Here is a 19,541-nt window from a genome sequence, read left to right as displayed (position 1 = left end):
AGTCTGCAAATATGTAGTCGATTTATTTCCTTATAAACTGAGTAGGGACTTGCTCAGCATCTACGTCCCTACACGAGAGTGAAAGCCTTCACTTCTAGAAAAGGTGTCCCCACAATAGTTGGGGCCAGGGTCAGTGAATAACACTATGTAAAATAAATGCAGGGCTTCCCTGGTGGCGCAGTGGTTGAGAGTCTGCCTGCCGATGCAGGGGACATGAGTTCATGCCCCGATCCGGGACGGGAGAATCCCACATGCTGCGGGGCGGCTGGGCCCGTGAGCCATGGCCGCTGAGCCTGTGCTCCGCAACGGGAACGGCCACAACAGTGAGAGGCCCGCGTACCACAAAAAAAAAAACAAAACCACACACAGTAAATAATGAAGTCCAGGAGAAAAGTGCTAGCCAATCACAGCAAGGTCCCAGCCTGAACGACGGCTTGTAAACGTGCTGCTAATGCCACCAAGAGACAGTCCCAGGTCTGGAAGACGTGTGCAGCGTAACTGAGCTGAGACCACACACTCCTCAGCTATTTTCCTAAGAAATCAGAGTATAAGACTTGTTACCGTGCCTCCAAGAAAACCCAAAGGAGGGGTGCTATAATTCTAGGGGTGCTATATTGCTAACGATGACCGTTTAAGTCTTCACAAAAATATCCAAAGAATGAAAGGGGGTGACCATCCAGCTGCAGGAGTCTGGTGACTATGTTACTTAAGAACGTCTACTTCCCATCATTCTAAGCTATGCTCTGAGCGATGATTTGGCCCAGCTAGTGCTGGGCGTGTACGGAGCCTCGCTGGGCAAGTCAGCGACACCACTGGGGCCCTACCGGGGAGTCTAACCATCAGCAAAGGAGCAGCCAATTAACAGCCTGGCATCTGACTTAAACAAGCTTCTCCCTAACTGCGTGTTGGCATAAACTGGTTCTCAGAGGCTCATCAACGCTCAGTGAATTCACAGATTAGACCTCTGGAACCAGAGAGGTGGAGGACCAGACCCCCGGCCACAGGACACCCCTAGTGGATTGTGGCCTCCAGTTTCTCCCCAGAGACAATACCCAGAGAAACCAGTCAACTTATCTCTGACAAACTTTTTTAGCTTCAAGGAAAGATACATTTTAAAGAACTCCTTTGAGTGAGAACACACACACACACACACACACACACACACACACACACACACACATCACTGAAACGGTAAATAAAGAATCATCCTATATTAGTCCCAACTTCTAAGCAGAATGAAAGCTAAACATTACTATGAAGAGTCAGCCCATGGTGAACTTAAAGTTTGGAATAATAGTAAAATGGAACGAGAGCTCGAGGGGGCTTCCTTGGGTCTAAATCCCCCAGTCCCGAGAATGCCCTGTAGCAGGCTGCTGGCCGGAGGTTACCTAGACCACCCTTAAAAGCTCTTCTCATAAGCGGAGGAAGTGCGCTAGGCTACAGGGCAGATAGCTCCACTTCTCTAAACACAGGCAGGACATACATTTAAGAGTACTTCATTCCACTTCAGGGTCAGAGTACTTAGGGAGTGGAAATGGAAATTAAACCAAACTGTGACTCCAGGTCACACTCAGCAGACGGCTAAACTTACAATGACCAAAATTCCAATTCCGCGAGGCCAGGGAGCTGCTGGAATTCGCACACACCGCTGATGAGGTGTGAGCTCGGGCAGCCACTGAGAAAAGCTGCTTGGAGGCATCTACCGAAGGTGGCGTATACACACACCACAATCTCCGTTTCTAGCTATCACAACCTGTGCTCCAAGAGACACGTACAAGGACAGGCACAGCAGCAACGCTCGCGACAGCCAATACTACGAACGACCCAAGGTCCAGCTGCGGTAAAATGATGAGCTGGAGCACATTCATCCAAGGGAACGCTACACAGCTCCGGAAAACCACAGGATCTAGTGACACACGCAGTGACGTGGGAGAATCTCACGAGCTTAGTGCTGAGCAAAAGAAACCAGACGAAAAGAATACATACTGTATGGGCCTACATATTTACAATTTAAAAACAGACCCTATGGCATTAGAAGCCAGGTCAGTGATCAGCCCTGTGGAGGAAGGAGGGAGTAGTGACAGGGAGAGGGGGCGGAGGCTCCCGGGTGCCGGTAATACTCCATATGTCCAGACCTAGGCAGTGGCCGTGAGGGCAGATTCGCTTTGTGACCACTCATCAAGGAGTACATGTATGATTTACATGCTTCTTGTCTGTACATTATACACCAGTCAAATAAAAGGCTCGGGAGTCTCAATATTTAACAGGCAAGCCTGAGAATAATGCCGCAGGGCTCCTGTTAGGAAACTTCTGATCAAACATGCTGTACTGGACACGTGAACCTCTACTTCCCAGACACACCACCAGAATCACATGTACAAGGTTTAAAAAGCATAAACTTACAAGGACAAAAAGAACAGAACAGGGACAAGCGCAGACTAGAGGCATTAGCAAATTTCTGGAAGCTAGAAAGTAAACAAGTGGTAACGGACTGATTTGCAGCCCTCAGGCAGAAGTTCCCACGCAAGCCTTTTTGGGAGCTGGGGAGAAGGACTGAAAGCCACCAACCAAAGGCAAGCTCACTCAAGCCACAGAAATCCAAGAAAAGCTCAGGCTTAGGAGTACCAGAGACATCTGAAAGTGGCGTGGATGTGGGGACGAAACAGCTGCTCATCTAACAGCTCCTTGGGTAAACTGCCAAGCCCCGCTCCCACCCAGGCAGCCCGGGATGTGGTCTTCACTTCCCCGTCTCCCGCAGAGACAGGGAATCCCCAGAGATGCTGCCACAGCTGAGGACAGGCACGAGGCACAGACAGAAAAGAGAAATGAAGAAGAAGTCTGCATTCTCACCAGTGAGACTGTCAGCACCCTTCCATCCAAGGGTCCCAGGACAAATGCAGCTGGGCTGATGCCTCCAAGCAGGAGAATGAGGGATTTTTCTTTAGAGATATTGACTGGCCCAAGAGCAAAAGACTTACTGACACTGACATTTAAAGACCCACAGTGGAAAAGCAGGTTCACTACCCATTACCTGAGGAAGTCCACCAGGGGACAAAGCTTGCCACACACTTGCTTCCAATAAGCTTTTTAGGGGCTCACTCAAATCTATGCGGACAACTGCTGACATAAAAGAGAAAGACAGGAAATAGAACAGAGGAAGTGAGAAGAAACACACAACGTGGAGGTCAAAGGAAGTCGTCAAGAAACTATAATCAGTATCCTCAGAAAGATAAGAGAGTGTATTCATGAAACAAGAAGAGGGTGCCAGAAAACATGACCATTCTGAACACGAGAAAGCTCTTAGAAATTAATGCCACAGCAGGAACAAAAATTCCAGAGAAGAGTCTGAGGTGGACATCTCCTAGCAAAGTACAGGAAAGAGACATGGAAAATAGAAACAAAAGATAGTACAAATGTGCATCAGTCCAGGAGGACCAACAGCTAACTAACGAATTTCAGAAAGACAGCACAGAGAAAATAAAGGGGGGAAATTGTCAGAGAAGTATAAGGACAACTCCCAGAACTGAAGGCTGGAACGTTCCAAATTAAAAGGTCTATCAAGCACCCAGCACTCCCCCCTCCACAAAACAGCAAAAACCTTCTAGAGAAGGACACATTCAGAGGCGAAGAGATCAGGTCATTCGACTTCTCGGATGCCCCGCTGGAGACTATGAGACAAAGGGGCAAAGCCTGTACATTCCCAAGGGAAGACCATTTCCACCCCAGAACTCTACGCCCAGCCAAGCGTGAGGGAGAAATCAAGGCATTTTCACTAATGCAGAATCTCAAACGATTTACTTGCCAGTCAGCCTTTCTCGGGAAGCCCCCTCTCCAGGAGTAAGCCTACAGAGACAAAGACAGGGCAGCCAGGAATCAGGCATCGGACAGGGGAGCCAAGACACGACCGTGCGACAGACCTAAGGGGCGCCCTGACCAGGCTGGAGCAGCAGCTGCAGAGCCCAGGACGACCCCAGTGGAGGAAACGGGTCCAGGAAACTACCCATCATGTGCACAACTGAACTGAGACACACAGCGCTGGTGGGAGGTGTGAGAAGACGGAAATTGCCAAAGAATAATAAGCAAATGAAAAAGAGGCAATTACTGACTCCGGAAATACCAAAGAGTTATACACAGAAACATAACCACGGCACAGAACATAACTAGTTGTGACTATTTACTTAGGCATAATAATGTACACACTGAATACTGATATAACTGTAGTAAAAAGAGGGAAGAAGGGTTAGAGTTGAATTCATCTTTCCCATTGTAAAAAATAAAAAAATCCAAAACCAGCAGTATAAGCAAGTTATTTAGAAATATGGAGGGAAATACCAAGAAAAACACTAACACAGGACTGACCCACTAAAAGGATGAAGTCAAGAACCTGTAATCCTCAGACCATGTGACAGGGTCATGATTTCTGGACATTATAGACAAAACACTAAAGAGGGTTTGAAGGTTGCTGGTTGGGGCAAAAACAAACAGGAAGTGGTTCCCAACGGCTGCAGGGCACTCGTACGCACAAGGCGTCATCGGTGAGCTTTCTCCTGCCTGCAGTCCAGGGACGGTGGCCTTTCTTCAGCCAGGCTAAGCAGTCAATCTTATACCCCAAAACCAGTCTGCTCTGACAAAATGCCTTTGGATTTTGCATCTATAAACCATCTCCCTACTCCTCTTTTCACCCGACAGTAAGAAAGCAGAAGTGGAAAGAAACTCTCAGTGTGCCTCCAAAGAGCTCAAAAGGTTTTAATCTAAACTATGAAGCACAGCCTAACTCGAGAAGTACTCTCAAATGCCTGCCTGCGCAAAAGCCCAACTCCCACGCTTGTGACCTGAGGCAGCAGTCATACCTTAATTTCATTGTCGTTTGCAAAATTGCCAAAAGAAGCCATAATCTTAGGGACAGCTGCAGCCAAGGTCTCCTGGACAGACTCCTCGGGTCTCTTGCTTGTGCGCGTCAGACAAGGCAAAAGGTTTACCAAGTAAGGCCTGCACATGTGAGAGGGACACTAATTATTCTTCCAGGGCCTACCTTAATGAGAAACACAAGCGATTAGTTCAGCGTCTGTTAGGGAAAAACCAGTTTTTACATGCAAGAGAGTCCTTCCTGGAAGGTAAACAAACCTCTGCTAGAAGACTAAAGGCAGATGAAGCCCAGATGCTGGGAGGCTCTCATCCTTTGTTTCTCCTCTAGTCACACACACGACTCTCAAAAGCTTGTTTTAAAAATTCTTTGCAGTAAATTATAACAGTTATTAAAATAATCAGATTCTAAATGAGAAAATAACAGATAATATAAGAAAACACCATTTAAAAAGTAAATTGAGAAATAAGAATAAAGCTTTCTTGAAAAGGGAGCATTACAAAATTTTTTCTAAGCATTGACCTGAATAAGGCCTTAGAGAGAAGCCTGGCCCTCTACAGAGAAGTAGCAGACCACGCAGGACTGGAGAGGAGCAGTCACAGGACAGATAAGCCGAAGCCACGGGACAAGAACTTGGTGGCGACGGCGGCGTCCTCTAGTGGCAGAGACGGGCAGCAAGCAGGTGCACCCCTGGGACTGTACAGGGAGGGAGGCGGGCCCTTCTAAGGAGATGACCCAAGGGAAAACAAACCAGACATCAGAAGGAAGACATGCCCAACTTTTCAAAGTCAGGCCAATGAGTCAACGGAGTGTCTGAGGTGACGGGGGCCACTGGGGGCCAGATCTCCCTGGGCCTTGGTAAGGAGTCTGGATTTATCTGAACAGCTCTGGGAAACGAGTAAAGAGTTTAAGTGAAGGAATGACATGACCCAATCATAGTTTTTTAAGGTCACTTTGGCTTCTATGTGGAGAACTAGGGATGTGTTGCTTTAGAAATATAACGAAGTTTTCAAAACAAGGATAGTAATAGAAAAAGGTTATATAAAAAGAAATGTCCTTAGTGACTGTATGTGTGCAATCATGTAAGACTCTTATTACAGTCAGGCTCAGTGGAACAGATCACTGTTCATATTAAAAGAGAGGGTTTCTGCCACTCCACCAGTTCCTCGGGGACAGAGCCAAGGGCTCCATGGATGTCAGCACGTCTTGCCAGTGAAGGAGAGAAGGAAGGAGTTGAAAACCGTGGCCCTTCTTTTGTTTTTCAATCCATTAAGATACAACTGGTTCAATCAGTCAAATCTTTATTCACAGTTTAACACTCATATTTTTAACCCACATAATAGACAAAGGCATGGTTTTCTGTAATCCCTAGAGTGAGCACAATGAGGTAGTACTCAGCCTTCGACCACCCGGCAAGTATCTGCTCAGCCAGTACCGCGTGCAGGCGCTGCTGTCAGTGTTGGGCTGCAGCAGGGGCCAGACAGGGATGCCCCCACTGTCCTGAGACGCACATCTCCTACAGCTCTCGGGGGAGGGTGGGGTAGAAAACGAACAAGCACGCTGATGAAGTGTGCGGCAGTATTCCTGAGAGCCGTAAGTTTTACGCAGGAAAAGGATCAGGACAACCTGTACTGCAGCTGGAGAGGCAGAGGTGGGCAGCTTCAGACAGAGTGGACAGGGAAGACCTTTAGAGAAATGACATTTGAGCCAAGAGGGCAAGAATCCACCGCAGCTGGCCCCCCACCCAAAATAATAATAATAGTGATAACCCAGAGTGTCCACTTTACCTGCATTTCTGAGGCCGAACGAGGTGAGCCAGCTCGGCAAACCTCCACAGGGCAGCGCGCAGGCTCCGAGGAGCGCCGTTCTGAGGGATTTAAGAAGCAGCGTGTTACATTGAAGAGTCGCCGACACGAGTCACCAAGAGGACTTCAAATAAACAAAAGCATTTTTTCATTGCTAATTTCTATTTTTAGAGAAAAGGCCATTTAAATGTGTAACTACTTTTGAAATGTTAAGGTCTAATGGGATGCAATTATAAAGATATTTTTTAAAACTACCATGTTAGTTCCCATCCCATCTAATAAATAATGAGGAGCAACCTTTTGAAGAAAAGTAAAACAATAAAGTCTACTTTACCAAACAGCATTTATTTCCTTATCAAATAAAAGATAAAATTTCACATACACTGCTCAACACAGTGAATCAGTAGCACTTTTTCAATGATGGAAAACAAAAGCCTACCTTTTTAATTTCCTTATAGAGTTCCAACTGTAACCTCGGAAGATTAGAATCCATCAAAGCCTACAACAAAATACAAGAGATTTGTTCACGGAAGACACATTCTACTAGCAATTCTAAACAAAGCGAAAACGCAGCTAAAATTTCAATTTGGGGGCAAAGTAGAATATAATAGCAACTAAACTAAGAACCTATTCTTTAAGAAAGAAGCATATGTATGCAGGAAGTTACCAAACAGACTAGATACAGGTCATTCACTTTAATTTTAAAAATGGAAGGAAAATATTTAACTTTCATTACAATCAAATACTACACAGTATCAAAATTAAATGGTAGATAGTTCAAACTCATTCTAAAGCTCTTACATTCAATTAAAGCACATTCTGTTGGATGATCCAACATTAGCAATGCCCTGGAGTCTGCAGGGCCAGCAGGGCGGTGGGTGGACATCCCAGATCAGAGCCCCTAGCTCTGGCGTGAGAATACTCCTCTCCACGCAGAAGCCCAAGTCCTTTCCAAAGGTCTAGTCCACCAGTGATGCACGGGTGCTCCCCAGGAAGCAGCAACGCTCCCAACCTGCTGGAACCGTAGGCTCCTCAGAGCCATTTCTTGACCCTTCTGCTCACTTATGGGCCAAACCAAAAAATGGCCACACAGCCAATTTCAACCCAGTAAGAATGGTTGATGGCAACCACCGCCAGTGACACAAAGTCCCCGTTGGAGGCGGCTTCTCAAGACAGAAAGGAGAGACTTCTGTGCCCTGCTCTCGGCCATGGGAACCCTCTCTTCCACAACAGTATTGCCAATGTCTCGTCCACAAAAAGAGCAGAAAGACGTAACCAAGCCTCCAGAGAAAATCCCTCCTCCTTTCCTAAGATGTACAGCATGTGATGTCTATAAACCAAGCTGGTCTTAGTAAAACTCACGGAGGTTCAGCAAGCTTGAGAATCAAACCAGGGTCACTTTCTGGGAGGTTCCAAATAATGTCTCAGAAATTTTAAAATCCTAATTCTGCTGTTTCAGCGTGTACTGAAATTCCTTAAATGAGCACACCAAAATGGACAAACATATATTAAAGCACTACTTTGCCAATAAAACCAGAAGGCATATCAAAGTTTTGTTTTACTTTATAAATGTTTTATAAACTGATACCAAACCTATTTTATTACAGGAGGAACGTAAACCCCAAGCCCCTGGAACAGCACTGAACGGGCCCTCGCAGTCATGGGTGATGGGAAGGTGCCATCTGACCCCTCCCGGCTCCTGACCCCACCTTCACACTGAGGCGAACACACACAGAGCCGGGTCCAGCCCATCGCGGCCCCCTGTGCCTCACAGGCCGCCCTGGTTCAAGGCCCCCATCGCTCCTGCCCGGGTTACTCAGCCTCTCGCAGGGATTCTGGGTGCACAGTCTTTCTCCACTCCAAGGGAGGCTACACGGCATCCGCAGGCTACTCTTCCTAAATAAAGCCCTCCTCTGACCAGGTTAAAGACCTTCACGAGCTCTTCCTCTTCATCCTCTACCAGATGAAGTACAAACCCCTTGAATGGATCCTCAACACCTCCCATTCTCTGCTAGCACACACGTTCACCCTCCTAGGTGGGTCTGCAGGGGTTAAGACGGTCCTGATCTCCTCACTCACCTAACAGCCACCACCTCCAGGAAGCCTTCTCTGCCTCGCCAGACAGAAATCACATCCACTTCCTGACCGCCACGATGAGTTGCCAGCATGTCTCGGAACTTACACCACGCATTAAGCCATTCCTGTACAAACATGCTTCCCCCTCCCCAAGACTGTAAATCTGAAGGCAGGAGCATGCTGTCAGCTGAAGCACATCCCCAGTGCATTTGCTACAAGTGAAAAGCAGAGCATGTCCCATTTTCTTGGGTTCTCATCCTAAGCATATAATGATACTCTGAAAAACAGAAGGCGCAAGTCCAGGACCTGACTCCTAAGCGACCATCCATGTGTTCCTCTCCACCCCTGACACCCGGGCCTAACGCCATCCAAGTTCTCCCGAGCCTGTCCTTCCTCTGCCACCGTGAGAGCACATCAGCCAGACCCTGACCCCATCCCCAGCCTGCTGGCCTTGAAGACCTGTGCATCTGAGGAAGCAGACATCAGAGCACAGCCAAAGCCCAGGATGTCCGACTTTAAGCAGAAAGAAGAGGTTCTGAGAGACTGACCTCGTCTTACGCTCAGGGGCGCAACATGAGAAGTTGGAACCTCTGCACTGGGAGGCCAGAAACAAGGCAGAGGAGATAGGAAGGCAGTAGGGAGGTGGCCAGGAAGAGAAGCCAGCACCTAGAGCTCTGACCAGGCCATGGCCCAAGCCCCCAAACACACACACCAGGCTTGTTGGATGGCAGTTACAGGAGCAGTTCTCCCTCTGCAGCATGTGCCTCCAGGTAAAATGACCACCTTCTTTGTTTGTGTGTTTGGGGCCATATTGTCCTCTCTCCCCTCTTCACCTGTTCTTGTCATGACCAAGGCAACCTGTGGTGACTTCTTTAGGTTTCCTGATTCTGAGGATCAGAGTTCAAGAACTGAAATATCAGAAAAAGCCTAGCCTGGTTCTGCCAGTGGGAATAAAAAAAAGCAGCAAGGATGTTGAGGCCTAGAGAAAAGCAAGGGTAAGTGAAAAAGTCCACCTCCAAACGTGCTGTGGACCCATCACACCTGAGTGGTACCCACACACTGCCGGGCAGAGAACAAGGTCAAATGGCCGTGGCCACTGCAACACTGCGGGGGTGGGGGAGTGGGGGGGCGTGTGGAGACGTGAAATGCAGGTGGAGGGAGAAGACCAGGCAACTCCCAATGGAGAAGCCAGAACCCTGTGTCTGCAGGGAAGCTGGCGCCCGAGCATAGACAGCATGGCCCACAGATCCACACGCCAGAAAGCGGGGAGCAGTGGGGCTCTGGCGTGCCCCTCGGCCTTTCTGGTTAAGGAAGCAGGAATCTCACTGTAAGAGCGCCCCTTACCACTCCGAGGCCCAGCAAGGGGCAGGATAACGCTAACCCGTCACGCACGTCACTGCACCTGATCCTCACACCCACGCACACCACAAACCCGTGTCCGATTCCCTCTGTGGTTAAGGAGACGGAGGCTCGCAGAATGAAGTACATCTCCCGAAGCTGCTCAGCGAGCGGGCAGCAGAGGCCAGATTCAAGCGCAGCCCTCCTTCACTCCAGAACCTCCCTGTGCCCCACCTCCTTAACGCAGGAGTAAAGGATGACCGTCTTCCCGAGGAAGCTGGACCCATGACAGAAAAATGGACAATTTCTTGACCAACGTAAAGTGTGACCACTCTCCAGAGAAAGCCCTTGGGGAGACTCCAAAGAACAGTTTTGGTTTTCAAGATCCTAATAAGGAGGGAAATATTCAACTAGCCTATGTTAGGCTGGAGTTCTTGGCTCATCTGGCCAAGTAAGTATTACTAGGAAGAGAGCCTTCAAGGAAAATGAAAAGATGTGGCCTTATCTAAATTCCATGGGTGGAACTCAAAACAGTAAGGGAAAAATCAGGAAAAACTGGAAAGATCCAATTAGCAGGGCTTCCCTGCAGAGAAGGGAACAAGATACATTTTCTCCTTAACCATTATCAAGAAATCGTTTTTGGAGAAAGCGTCAAGAACTATGTCAGTGAACCTTCCTCAGCACCGGTTAGCCTATGGTGGGAACAATATATAAGCTCAGACACAACATTCAAAAGGTTCATTCACACACTCAAAGGTGACCTGCAAGAAGGTGCCCAGGGTGGTTGAGGATACAAACTAGGAGAATGGCAGAATGAGAAAAACAAGGATTGTTTTCCAACACCGTAAGAATTATGGAAGAAAGACTTTATCTTCAATGGCAGCAGAAAACAAAAAAAGGGAAAAGTGGATTAAAGCTACAGTGGTCTTGGGTACTAGCTCTGCACCGGGAAGCAGTAAGCGAAGAGGACAGGTGTCCCCCGCCCACTCCTTACCTCACCCACCACCCAGGTAGCTCTGGCTTTCTGGCTTCATCAACCTTTTCTGGGAAATCCTGTCTCTCCAGTCACGTCACACTAACTCCAGCGCAGCTACCAGAGAAGGCACGTCTTTACCTGCAAACAGTACTGCCTGACCCAGGTCTTAGGAGACGAAGACACCAAAAGCGGATCCCACTCCCCGTCCCCCTGCCTTTCAAGGCCTCATGGTTTCTCAACAAAGTGATGCTTTCCCCAAGAGCACCCAGTGGCCCCCATCAGCGCCCACCCCGACCTATGCCCTGTGCAGGCACGAGGGTAAACCCACTCCCTCTGATGGGGCAGGTGCAGCCGGCACGCTGGCACACAGCAGAGAGCCTCCAAACCACACACCATAAATGGAAACATTGCAGATGTCCTAAGGGACTTTGCTACTCAAAACAAAAGAACCCTAAGTCATGGTTTCTTCTCTTAGCTACAACGGTCACAGCTCGTAGAACACCGTCCACAGGGCTCTTACTTTTATGACTTTGTTGAGGCACTCGTCAGCCACCATCCTGACATCTGACTCTGCGTCATCACTGCACAGCAGAAAAAGTTCCATAGCAATGCCCAGAAGTTTCTGAAATTCTGGAGAATTTCTAAGTAAAAAAAGAAGAGAGACTGTCACAGCCAAAAGGAACCTCAGAAGACACGACGACGAAACATAGTGAAGTTTCTGGTATCCTATGTGGGATTCTGGAACAGAAAAAGGACATTACATAAAAATTAAGGCTAACAGTATACCAATATTGAGTCATTAATTGTGAAAATTGCACCACAGTAATGTAAGATGCTAATAATTTGGGTAACTGCATGTGGAGTTTATGAGAACACTCTATACTATCTTTGTAATTGTTCTGTAAATCTAAAACTATTCTAAAATTTAAGAATTACTTATAAATAGAAGTGTACTTGCAAGACAATCTTATTTTGTTTGAGTTTTAGTCAAAAAATCTTAAAAAGACACTGTCTTTGTACGTACTTTAACGCAATTAAAAAAAAGACACGGCTTCAGATACTTAAATCTCAGATAGCCATCTGCCCTCTGCCAACAAGTTACTTCTACTCTTACAATATTCTCAGAACCTAGAAAATCAATATACCAATATAACTCCTTTACTCCTTTTTCATCTTGCTTTCAGTATGTTCCAAACTCAACATGATCATGGTCAGGCTGTGTTTTTGTTGCTCCATCAGTCTCAAGAACTGGAATCTAGGCGATGCCTGTAAATGATTTTTAAAAGTTTCACTGAGAGAGCCTGTCAGGCAGTTGTGATCCAATTGGCTAAACACAGCCAAGACAGAGAGACCCATGGCCATGTGCATGAAACTGACTTCACAGCACAGTGAGGGATGGGCCAGCAGCAATACAGCCCCTGGACAAAGCTGCTATTCTTGAAACATCTCAGTCTAGAGTCCTCTGAAATAAAGGGCCTCCTCCCCACTCTCTCTCTACCTCACAATTCCTACCAAGAGTCAGAAGAGCCAGGAGCCTAAGAGAAAGCAAAGAACCACATTAGCAGTGATCAACAAACAAGTACGAGCAAGAAAAAAAATGTGCCCCTCAGCGATATTTCAGACCTCATCTCTGTGGAATACTCCTGTGAATAAAGAGGAAAGGTCCCTGGGATGCTGGCACAGCATCCAGGCGCTGCTCAAAGTGGTGCTACGGAAATACAATGTGAGCTACAAGTGCAATTTTATACTTCCTAATAGACACACAAATAAAGAGAAACAGGTAAAATTAATCTTAATAATGTATTTCATTTAACCCAATATATCCAAAACATTATTTTAACAAGTAATCAATACGAAAAAATTACTGGGATATATAACAATCTTTTTTACAGCACATCCCAATTCAAGCACAAAATTTTCATTCGAAGTATTTTATTTGTATAGAGACTCCATAAAATTCACAGTTGAAAAAGTAGGTTTACTTAAATAAAACCTGGAGATCTAATGCACAGCTTCGTGATTATAGTCAACAATACTGTATTTTAAACTTCAAAGTTACTAAGAGACTAGATCTTAACTGTTCTCAACACAAAAAAAGAAATGATAATGATGTGACATGATAAAGGTGTTAGCTAACACTACGGCCGTCATAGTGCATTATACAAATGTATCAAACCAACACGTGCACCTCAAACTCAGTGTCATATGCCAATTACATCTCAATTTTTAAAAAAGAAAAAAGTAGGTTTATATACCATTTCTAACCATGCCTAAAAGGTCTCCAATTACTAATCAAATATTGATTTTTAGATTTTAATTTAATAAAATAGATACAGGGCTAATTAGGTTATCTACTTCTCTTTGAGAGAGCTTTAGAAGTTCATCTTTCAAGAAACTGTCCGTTTCATCTAAGTTACTGAAGTTCATAATATTCCTTTACTATCCTTTTAATATTGATACAACCTATATCGATAGTTTGGAGGGGCTAGAGGCGCCGACCCTCTACAAAGTCAAAAACCCGAGTATAAATTATCTGCAGGTTGGAAACCACAGATTCAACCAACCGCGCGTGGTGTAGTACTGCAGCATTTTTTGAAAAAAATCTGCATATAAGTGGACCCATGCAGTTCAAAACCATGTAGTTCAAAGGTCAACTGCATTTCCATTTCTGCTCTTGCACCCTTTGTGCTATGGTTGTCATATATTCCACTCCTACGTGTAAACCCCAAAATACATCGTTATTATTTTCGCTGTAAACAATCAAGTATATTTTTGAAAGATTAAAAGTAAGAGGGAAAGTCTTACATTTACCCACTACAGTTACCACTTCCATTGCTCTCCAATCCTTTATGTAGATCCAGACTTCTATCTGGTACCATCTTCCTTCTACCTGAAACACTTTCTTTAGTATTTCTTATAGTAGTTGCCCGTTGGACATAGATGATTTCAGCTTTTGCAAGCCTGAAAAAGTCTTTCTTTCACCTTTGTCTTTGAGAAAGAAGTTTCTACAGGGTATAGAATTCTAGGGGTTTTTCCGTTTCAGTACTTCACAGATGATGTTGCACGGACTTCTGGCACTTTTTTTTTCCAGTGAGAAATCCACTGTCACTCTTACCTTGGTTCACTTTAGGTCTTTCTCATGTCTTATCTCTACTTAACATATTCAATCTTTTCTCTAGCTTCTTGAACTAGAAGAACAGTTACAGTTACTGTTTTAACGTTTCTGTGTACAAATTTTACCACCTGTGCAATTTCTGGGTCAGCTTCAATTGATTTTTTCCACTGTCAATCATGCTTTCCTGCTTCTTTGCATTCCTGATAATTTCTGACCAGATGCCAGACCTTGTAACTTTTATCTTGTTGGGTGTTATATACTTCTGAATTCCGATAAATATTCTTGAACTTTGCTCTGGAATGCAATTAAGTTACTTTGAAAGAGTGTGATCACCTTGGGTTTTGCTTTTAAGCTTTACTAGGCAGGACTGGAATGACATCCTAGCCTAGGGCTAAGTGAGCCCTGTGTCGAAGGCAAACCCTTCTGAAGGCAAACCCACCCAACGCCCCAGGAAGCATGGGGTTTTCCACTCTGGCTGGGGGGAACAGGAGCTCTTCCTGCGCCTGTCTGAGTTTAGCACCTGTTCCCTCCAATCCCCTCGGGTGGTTCCACCCCCAGCCCCAGGGCACTGAGGGACCCCTGCAGGTCTCGCTGATGGCTCCGTGCAGCTCCCCCCTCTCTGGTATTCTCCCCAATGGGCCCCAGCCATCCTGCCTCCTGAGGCCATGAGCTCTGTCTCCCCATCTCAGCAGCCACTGGGCTCTGCCTGGGTTTCCCCTCCTCACATCCTGGCTGGGAAACTCCCTCCAGGCAGTAACCTGGGGAAGTCATAATGCTCATCGCAGTAGTTTTCCATTTTTCCAGAAATGCCTGATGCCCGGTGCCTTGAAAACCATTGTTACATATATTTTATCCATTATCAATTGCTTTAGGCAGGAAGGTAGATCCTGTCCTTGTCACTCAGCCAGAAGCAAAAATCTTTCATGATTTTTTAAATTTAATTTTTAACATATTACTAATATCTTTTCTGGTCACAAATATAAATATCTATAAATCACCTTTTATAAAGTTAGCTAATATTCCTTTCTATAAATGTATCCTAATTCTTCAATTCTGTGGGTAAGTCATTACGATTATTTTTAGTTTTCTAATGGGATGAACAGCACTGCACATCGTTGTACACTTTCCTCAGGATGAACTCCTGAGGTGAAACAGTTAAGTCAAACAGGTAGTGTTTGCCAAACTGCCTTTTAAAAAAGCTGTATCACCTCTGAAAAACCCCTGAATATTTTTTAGTGTTTGGCACTCTGACAGGTGAAACTGTTCTTATTCGTGTTTTAGTCTCATCCCACTGACCACCAGTGAGTGTGAGCATTGCCTCCACAGGAAGCACAAAGTAAGTGTCAGCCATATGCTCACGGGCCCCACCTCATGTCTTCTTTTCCAAAAGGCCTATTCATAGCCTTTGCCTATTTTCCTATTAGGATGATAGTCTTTTTCTTCATGATTTATAATTGCTCTTTATAGACGCTATTAAACCTTTGATATATATGCTGTCAATACTTTCCCCAAGTTGCATTTATGTAATTTCCAGTTTAAAGTGGATTTTGACATACTGAACTATATTCCAGATAAAACATTTTTTTCCTTTATACTGCTAGCATTCCACAGCCTGAGATTCAATGTTCTTTTTATAGTAATGATTTCACTTTTTTGTGTTTAGGTAATTAATCTGGCATTTATGTTTGTTTGCAATATGAAGAAGAAACATAATACCCCCCACTGAATAGTCAAGTGGTTCATCATTTCCATACTAATACAAGATGCTATATGTATCATAAATTCATACACACAGATACACACATACACTTTCCCACTTTCTATTCTATACCTTCTTTAATGTCTAACAGCTATTTTAATTTCATGTACACCAGGTATCACCATATTACTGATGGTTTCAGATTTTCTTTGCAAAAGTGATGTATTGATTCTTGCAGATGAACAAGTTCAAAAACATCTCTACTAGAATTTTGATCAAGATCATTTTAAATTTATGGATTAATTTTGAGAAAATTTAACTTTATGATAAAGAAATCTTCCCATGTGGAAAGGGAAGCAGTAGTCTGTACCTTTCAGGAAAGTCAATAGCTGTCCTTATGTAGTTTCTGCACGTCTCTTGTCAACTCCTGGAAATTTAATATGTTGGTGCTACTATGAATTGGATCTTGAACCACTACATTTTCTAACTGACTTATGCTAATATTGGGGAAATCTATAGATTCCTGTACACTTATTTTTACCCAACCACTTTATCAAGGTACACTTGCTTAGATGAGGGTTCCTAAGTATTCCCAAGAGGATACTTGTAAAAAACAAGTCCCCACACTCCACCTGAACAGAAAACGTAAGTGTGCTGGGGAAGAGGGCAGTGAGGTATCTTCGTTACTACATTTTTGACAAATCTTCCGGATGATTTTGATGTTCATGTGTATTTAGGAACCAGTAGGACAGACCACCAACTTGAGAGCTTAGGTAGACTAAGAGTCACAGTACACAATGAAGACTTCAGAAGCTGCCACGGAATAACCCCACTGGAGAGAAGGTCAGTGTATCACAGAAGCTGTAAGAACGTACCAGAGGTTAATTACACTCAGGAGAGATAAGAGGAAATACCAGCCATCGAGAAGATTTCATAAATCATTACATGCATATAAAACATCCACTTCAGCTCTACACTCCAAAATTCCTAGAAAGTATGGAGAGTATCTTAAAACAAACTTGTTCTTTGATCTGACGGGACCAGAAACAACCTCTCTGGGTCCAAAAAATATCCTATTCATATGCTGCTGTGTAGAACAAGCAGTATAATGACTATCAGCATTACTCCATACAAACATAATAGACATACGAATGTAAAAACTATTATCAGTCACTACTGTGATTTAAGATGGCAAACTGAACCACAAATCAGTCTTAACACATCTCAACATACTTTACTACCAATGTGTGAATCTAAGCCAACATTCCATCAATTCCATTGGGAACTGTCAAGAAACAAACTAAGTATAATGCATGAAGCACTAAGACTGGAAGAGATCTAGTTCCTGGGTCCATAAGCTTTCAAAGTGAGGTGTTACTCCCTGAGACCCGGATGCTGGGGGTCAGGTGAGCACAGCAGTGCTACAGCAGCAGCAGGCACCAGGGGCCTGTCGGGCATTTACCGTCATTTCATACAAAAGTAATGACAGTTTGTAGGACAATGTGCGTCACGACGGGATGTATTTCTGGCTCTCAGTAGCTAAAGAACACATCTATGTAGCTCTCAACAGTGTTTCACGGGTGTCGCTTCATCCCACAAGAACCCTTATAAATTGGGTTTACATTTCATAGATGAGGCAACAGTGGCTCCAAGAAGTTAAACTTATCTAAAACCACCTGGCTTATAAGGAGTGGATATAGAATTCAAGCTTTTTCCCCCCTACTTTTATCTTAGTATTGTTTTCTAAGCTATGCTAACAATAGTATGCTAACTTAGAATTTTTATATTTTTATTCTCAGCACATATTCTCATTTGTCACTTCATTTCTTCCCACAATATTTCTACAAATTAGATAGAAACAGAAATCATCCACTGTCCTTCACAAACTGAATGAGTTCAACTAAAATGAAATACTCTATTGTGAAATTGCTTTGAAAGTATGAAATACAAAAGCAAGGTGCCACTAAAATTAAATGAATCACCAAATATCTGTCAGTACTAAAATCAAGATTATTATTCTCAGAGCTTTTTCTAACAGATTATAAAGAGCTCTTTCCAACAGGAGAATAACATGAATGATTTATTCCAAAGGAAAGAAAAGCCAAGAGAGAAGTACTTCACACATGCCCATGTGGGTAACAGAATTCTGAAATCATAAGTAAATCTGTTTCCTACTCAGCCATCAGAAACAGGCTTAAAATATTTACCATCCACAGCTACTATGAACAATGGTCAGAAAAACCGACAGTCCAAAGTAAAGAGAATGAGGAGAATTAGCAACGAAGCTACACAGAAGGTGCTGCTAGTTCAGCACAGAGGAACAATCGAGCCAGGGAAGCAGACCTCCAGTCAATGCCCGTGATCCCACTGGTCCCAGAGCCTTAATGAGCAGGCAGCAGCCATGGGGGGAGCACGTGCACTCCCACAGTGTCGGACGAGGGCAAAGTGCTGAAGAAAAGCAAACAAAAGACCACGAGAGTGCATTTATGTCTAACCTAATCTCCCAATTCATCCCACCCCTCATCCGTGTCCACACGTCCGTTGTCTACATCTGCATCTCTATTCCTGCCCTGCAAGTAGGTTCATCTGTGCCATTTTTCTAGATTCCACATATATGCATTAATATACGATATTTGTTTTTCTCTTTCTGACTTACTTCACTCTGTATGACAGACTCTAGGTCCATCCACATCTCTACAAATGACCCAATTTCCTTCCTTTTTATGGCTGAGTAATATTCCACCATATACATATACACCACATCTTCTTTATCCATTCATCTGTCGATGGACATTTAGGCTGTTTCCATGTCCTGGCTATCGTAGATAGGGCTGCAATGAACATAGGGGTACCATGTGTAAAACACATAGCTAGTGGTGGGGCTTCCCTGGTGGGGCAGTGGTTAAGAATCCACCTGCCAATGCAGGGGACACGGGTTCAATCGCTGGTCCAGAGATCCCACATGCCACGGAGCAACTAAGCCCGTGCACCACAACTACTGAGCCCACGTGCCACAACTACTGAAGCCCACGTACCCTAGAGCCCGTGCTCAGCAACAAGAGAAGCCCGTGCATCGCAACGAAGAGTATAGCCCCCGCTCGCCACAGCTAGAGAAAACCCACGAGCAGCAACAAAGACCCAACGCAGCCAAAAATAAATAAATAAATAAATAAATAAACAAATTTATTTTTTTTAAAATAGATAGCTAATGGGAACATGCTATAAAGCACAGGGAGCGCAGCTCGGTGCTCTGTGATGACCTAAATGGGTGGGATGGGGGTGGGAAGGGAGGTCCGAGAGGGAGGGGATATATGTATACATATAGCTGATTCACTTCATTGTACAGCACAACATTGTGAAGCAATTATACTCCAATTAAAAAAAAAAAGACCACTATAATTAGACAGGCTCTTGTTGTTCCAAATACCACAATAAGTAAAATATAAACATGTTCAATTATCATAATGGTTACAATGATACTATGTAAGATTATGGAAACATTACTCATTACAGTGTCTGGACATCCTCCACATATGTAGCCAGAAGTATGGGGAAGGGGGTCCTGTAAAGGTTTTAAAACAATTGGGGAGACAAAGAATATTCTAGCCCATTAAGAATGAAAATACAGAAATTTTAAATTTTCACTAGGAAGTTCAAAGTGCAGTTAC

The 19,541-nt window shown here is 44.5% G+C and overlaps 1 protein-coding gene across 6 annotated transcripts in view; it reads right to left on the bottom strand.

Annotated features, from left to right (window-relative positions):
* The window catches only part of HTT (huntingtin), a 168,339-nt gene that overhangs the window by 102,865 nt on the left and 45,933 nt on the right, over positions 1-19,541 (bottom strand). For all 6 annotated transcript variants that reach the window (XM_060298909.1, XM_060298907.1, XM_030876774.2 and 3 more), the window contains 4 exons: positions 11,580-11,700; positions 7,109-7,168; positions 6,652-6,731; positions 4,851-4,989 (listed from right to left, as the gene is read on the bottom strand). In XM_060298909.1, the coding sequence (XP_060154892.1) occupies positions 4,851-4,989; positions 6,652-6,731; positions 7,109-7,168; positions 11,580-11,663 (363 nt within the window). In that variant the 5' untranslated portion in view covers positions 11,664-11,700. The remainder of the gene's footprint in view (positions 1-4,850; positions 4,990-6,651; positions 6,732-7,108; positions 7,169-11,579; positions 11,701-19,541) is intronic.

The sequence above is a fragment of the Globicephala melas genome, chromosome 5 (genome assembly GCF_963455315.2).
Source record: "Globicephala melas chromosome 5, mGloMel1.2, whole genome shotgun sequence".
NCBI lineage: Eukaryota > Metazoa > Chordata > Mammalia > Artiodactyla > Delphinidae > Globicephala > Globicephala melas.
This window is presented reverse-complemented; position numbering and strand designations above follow the sequence as displayed.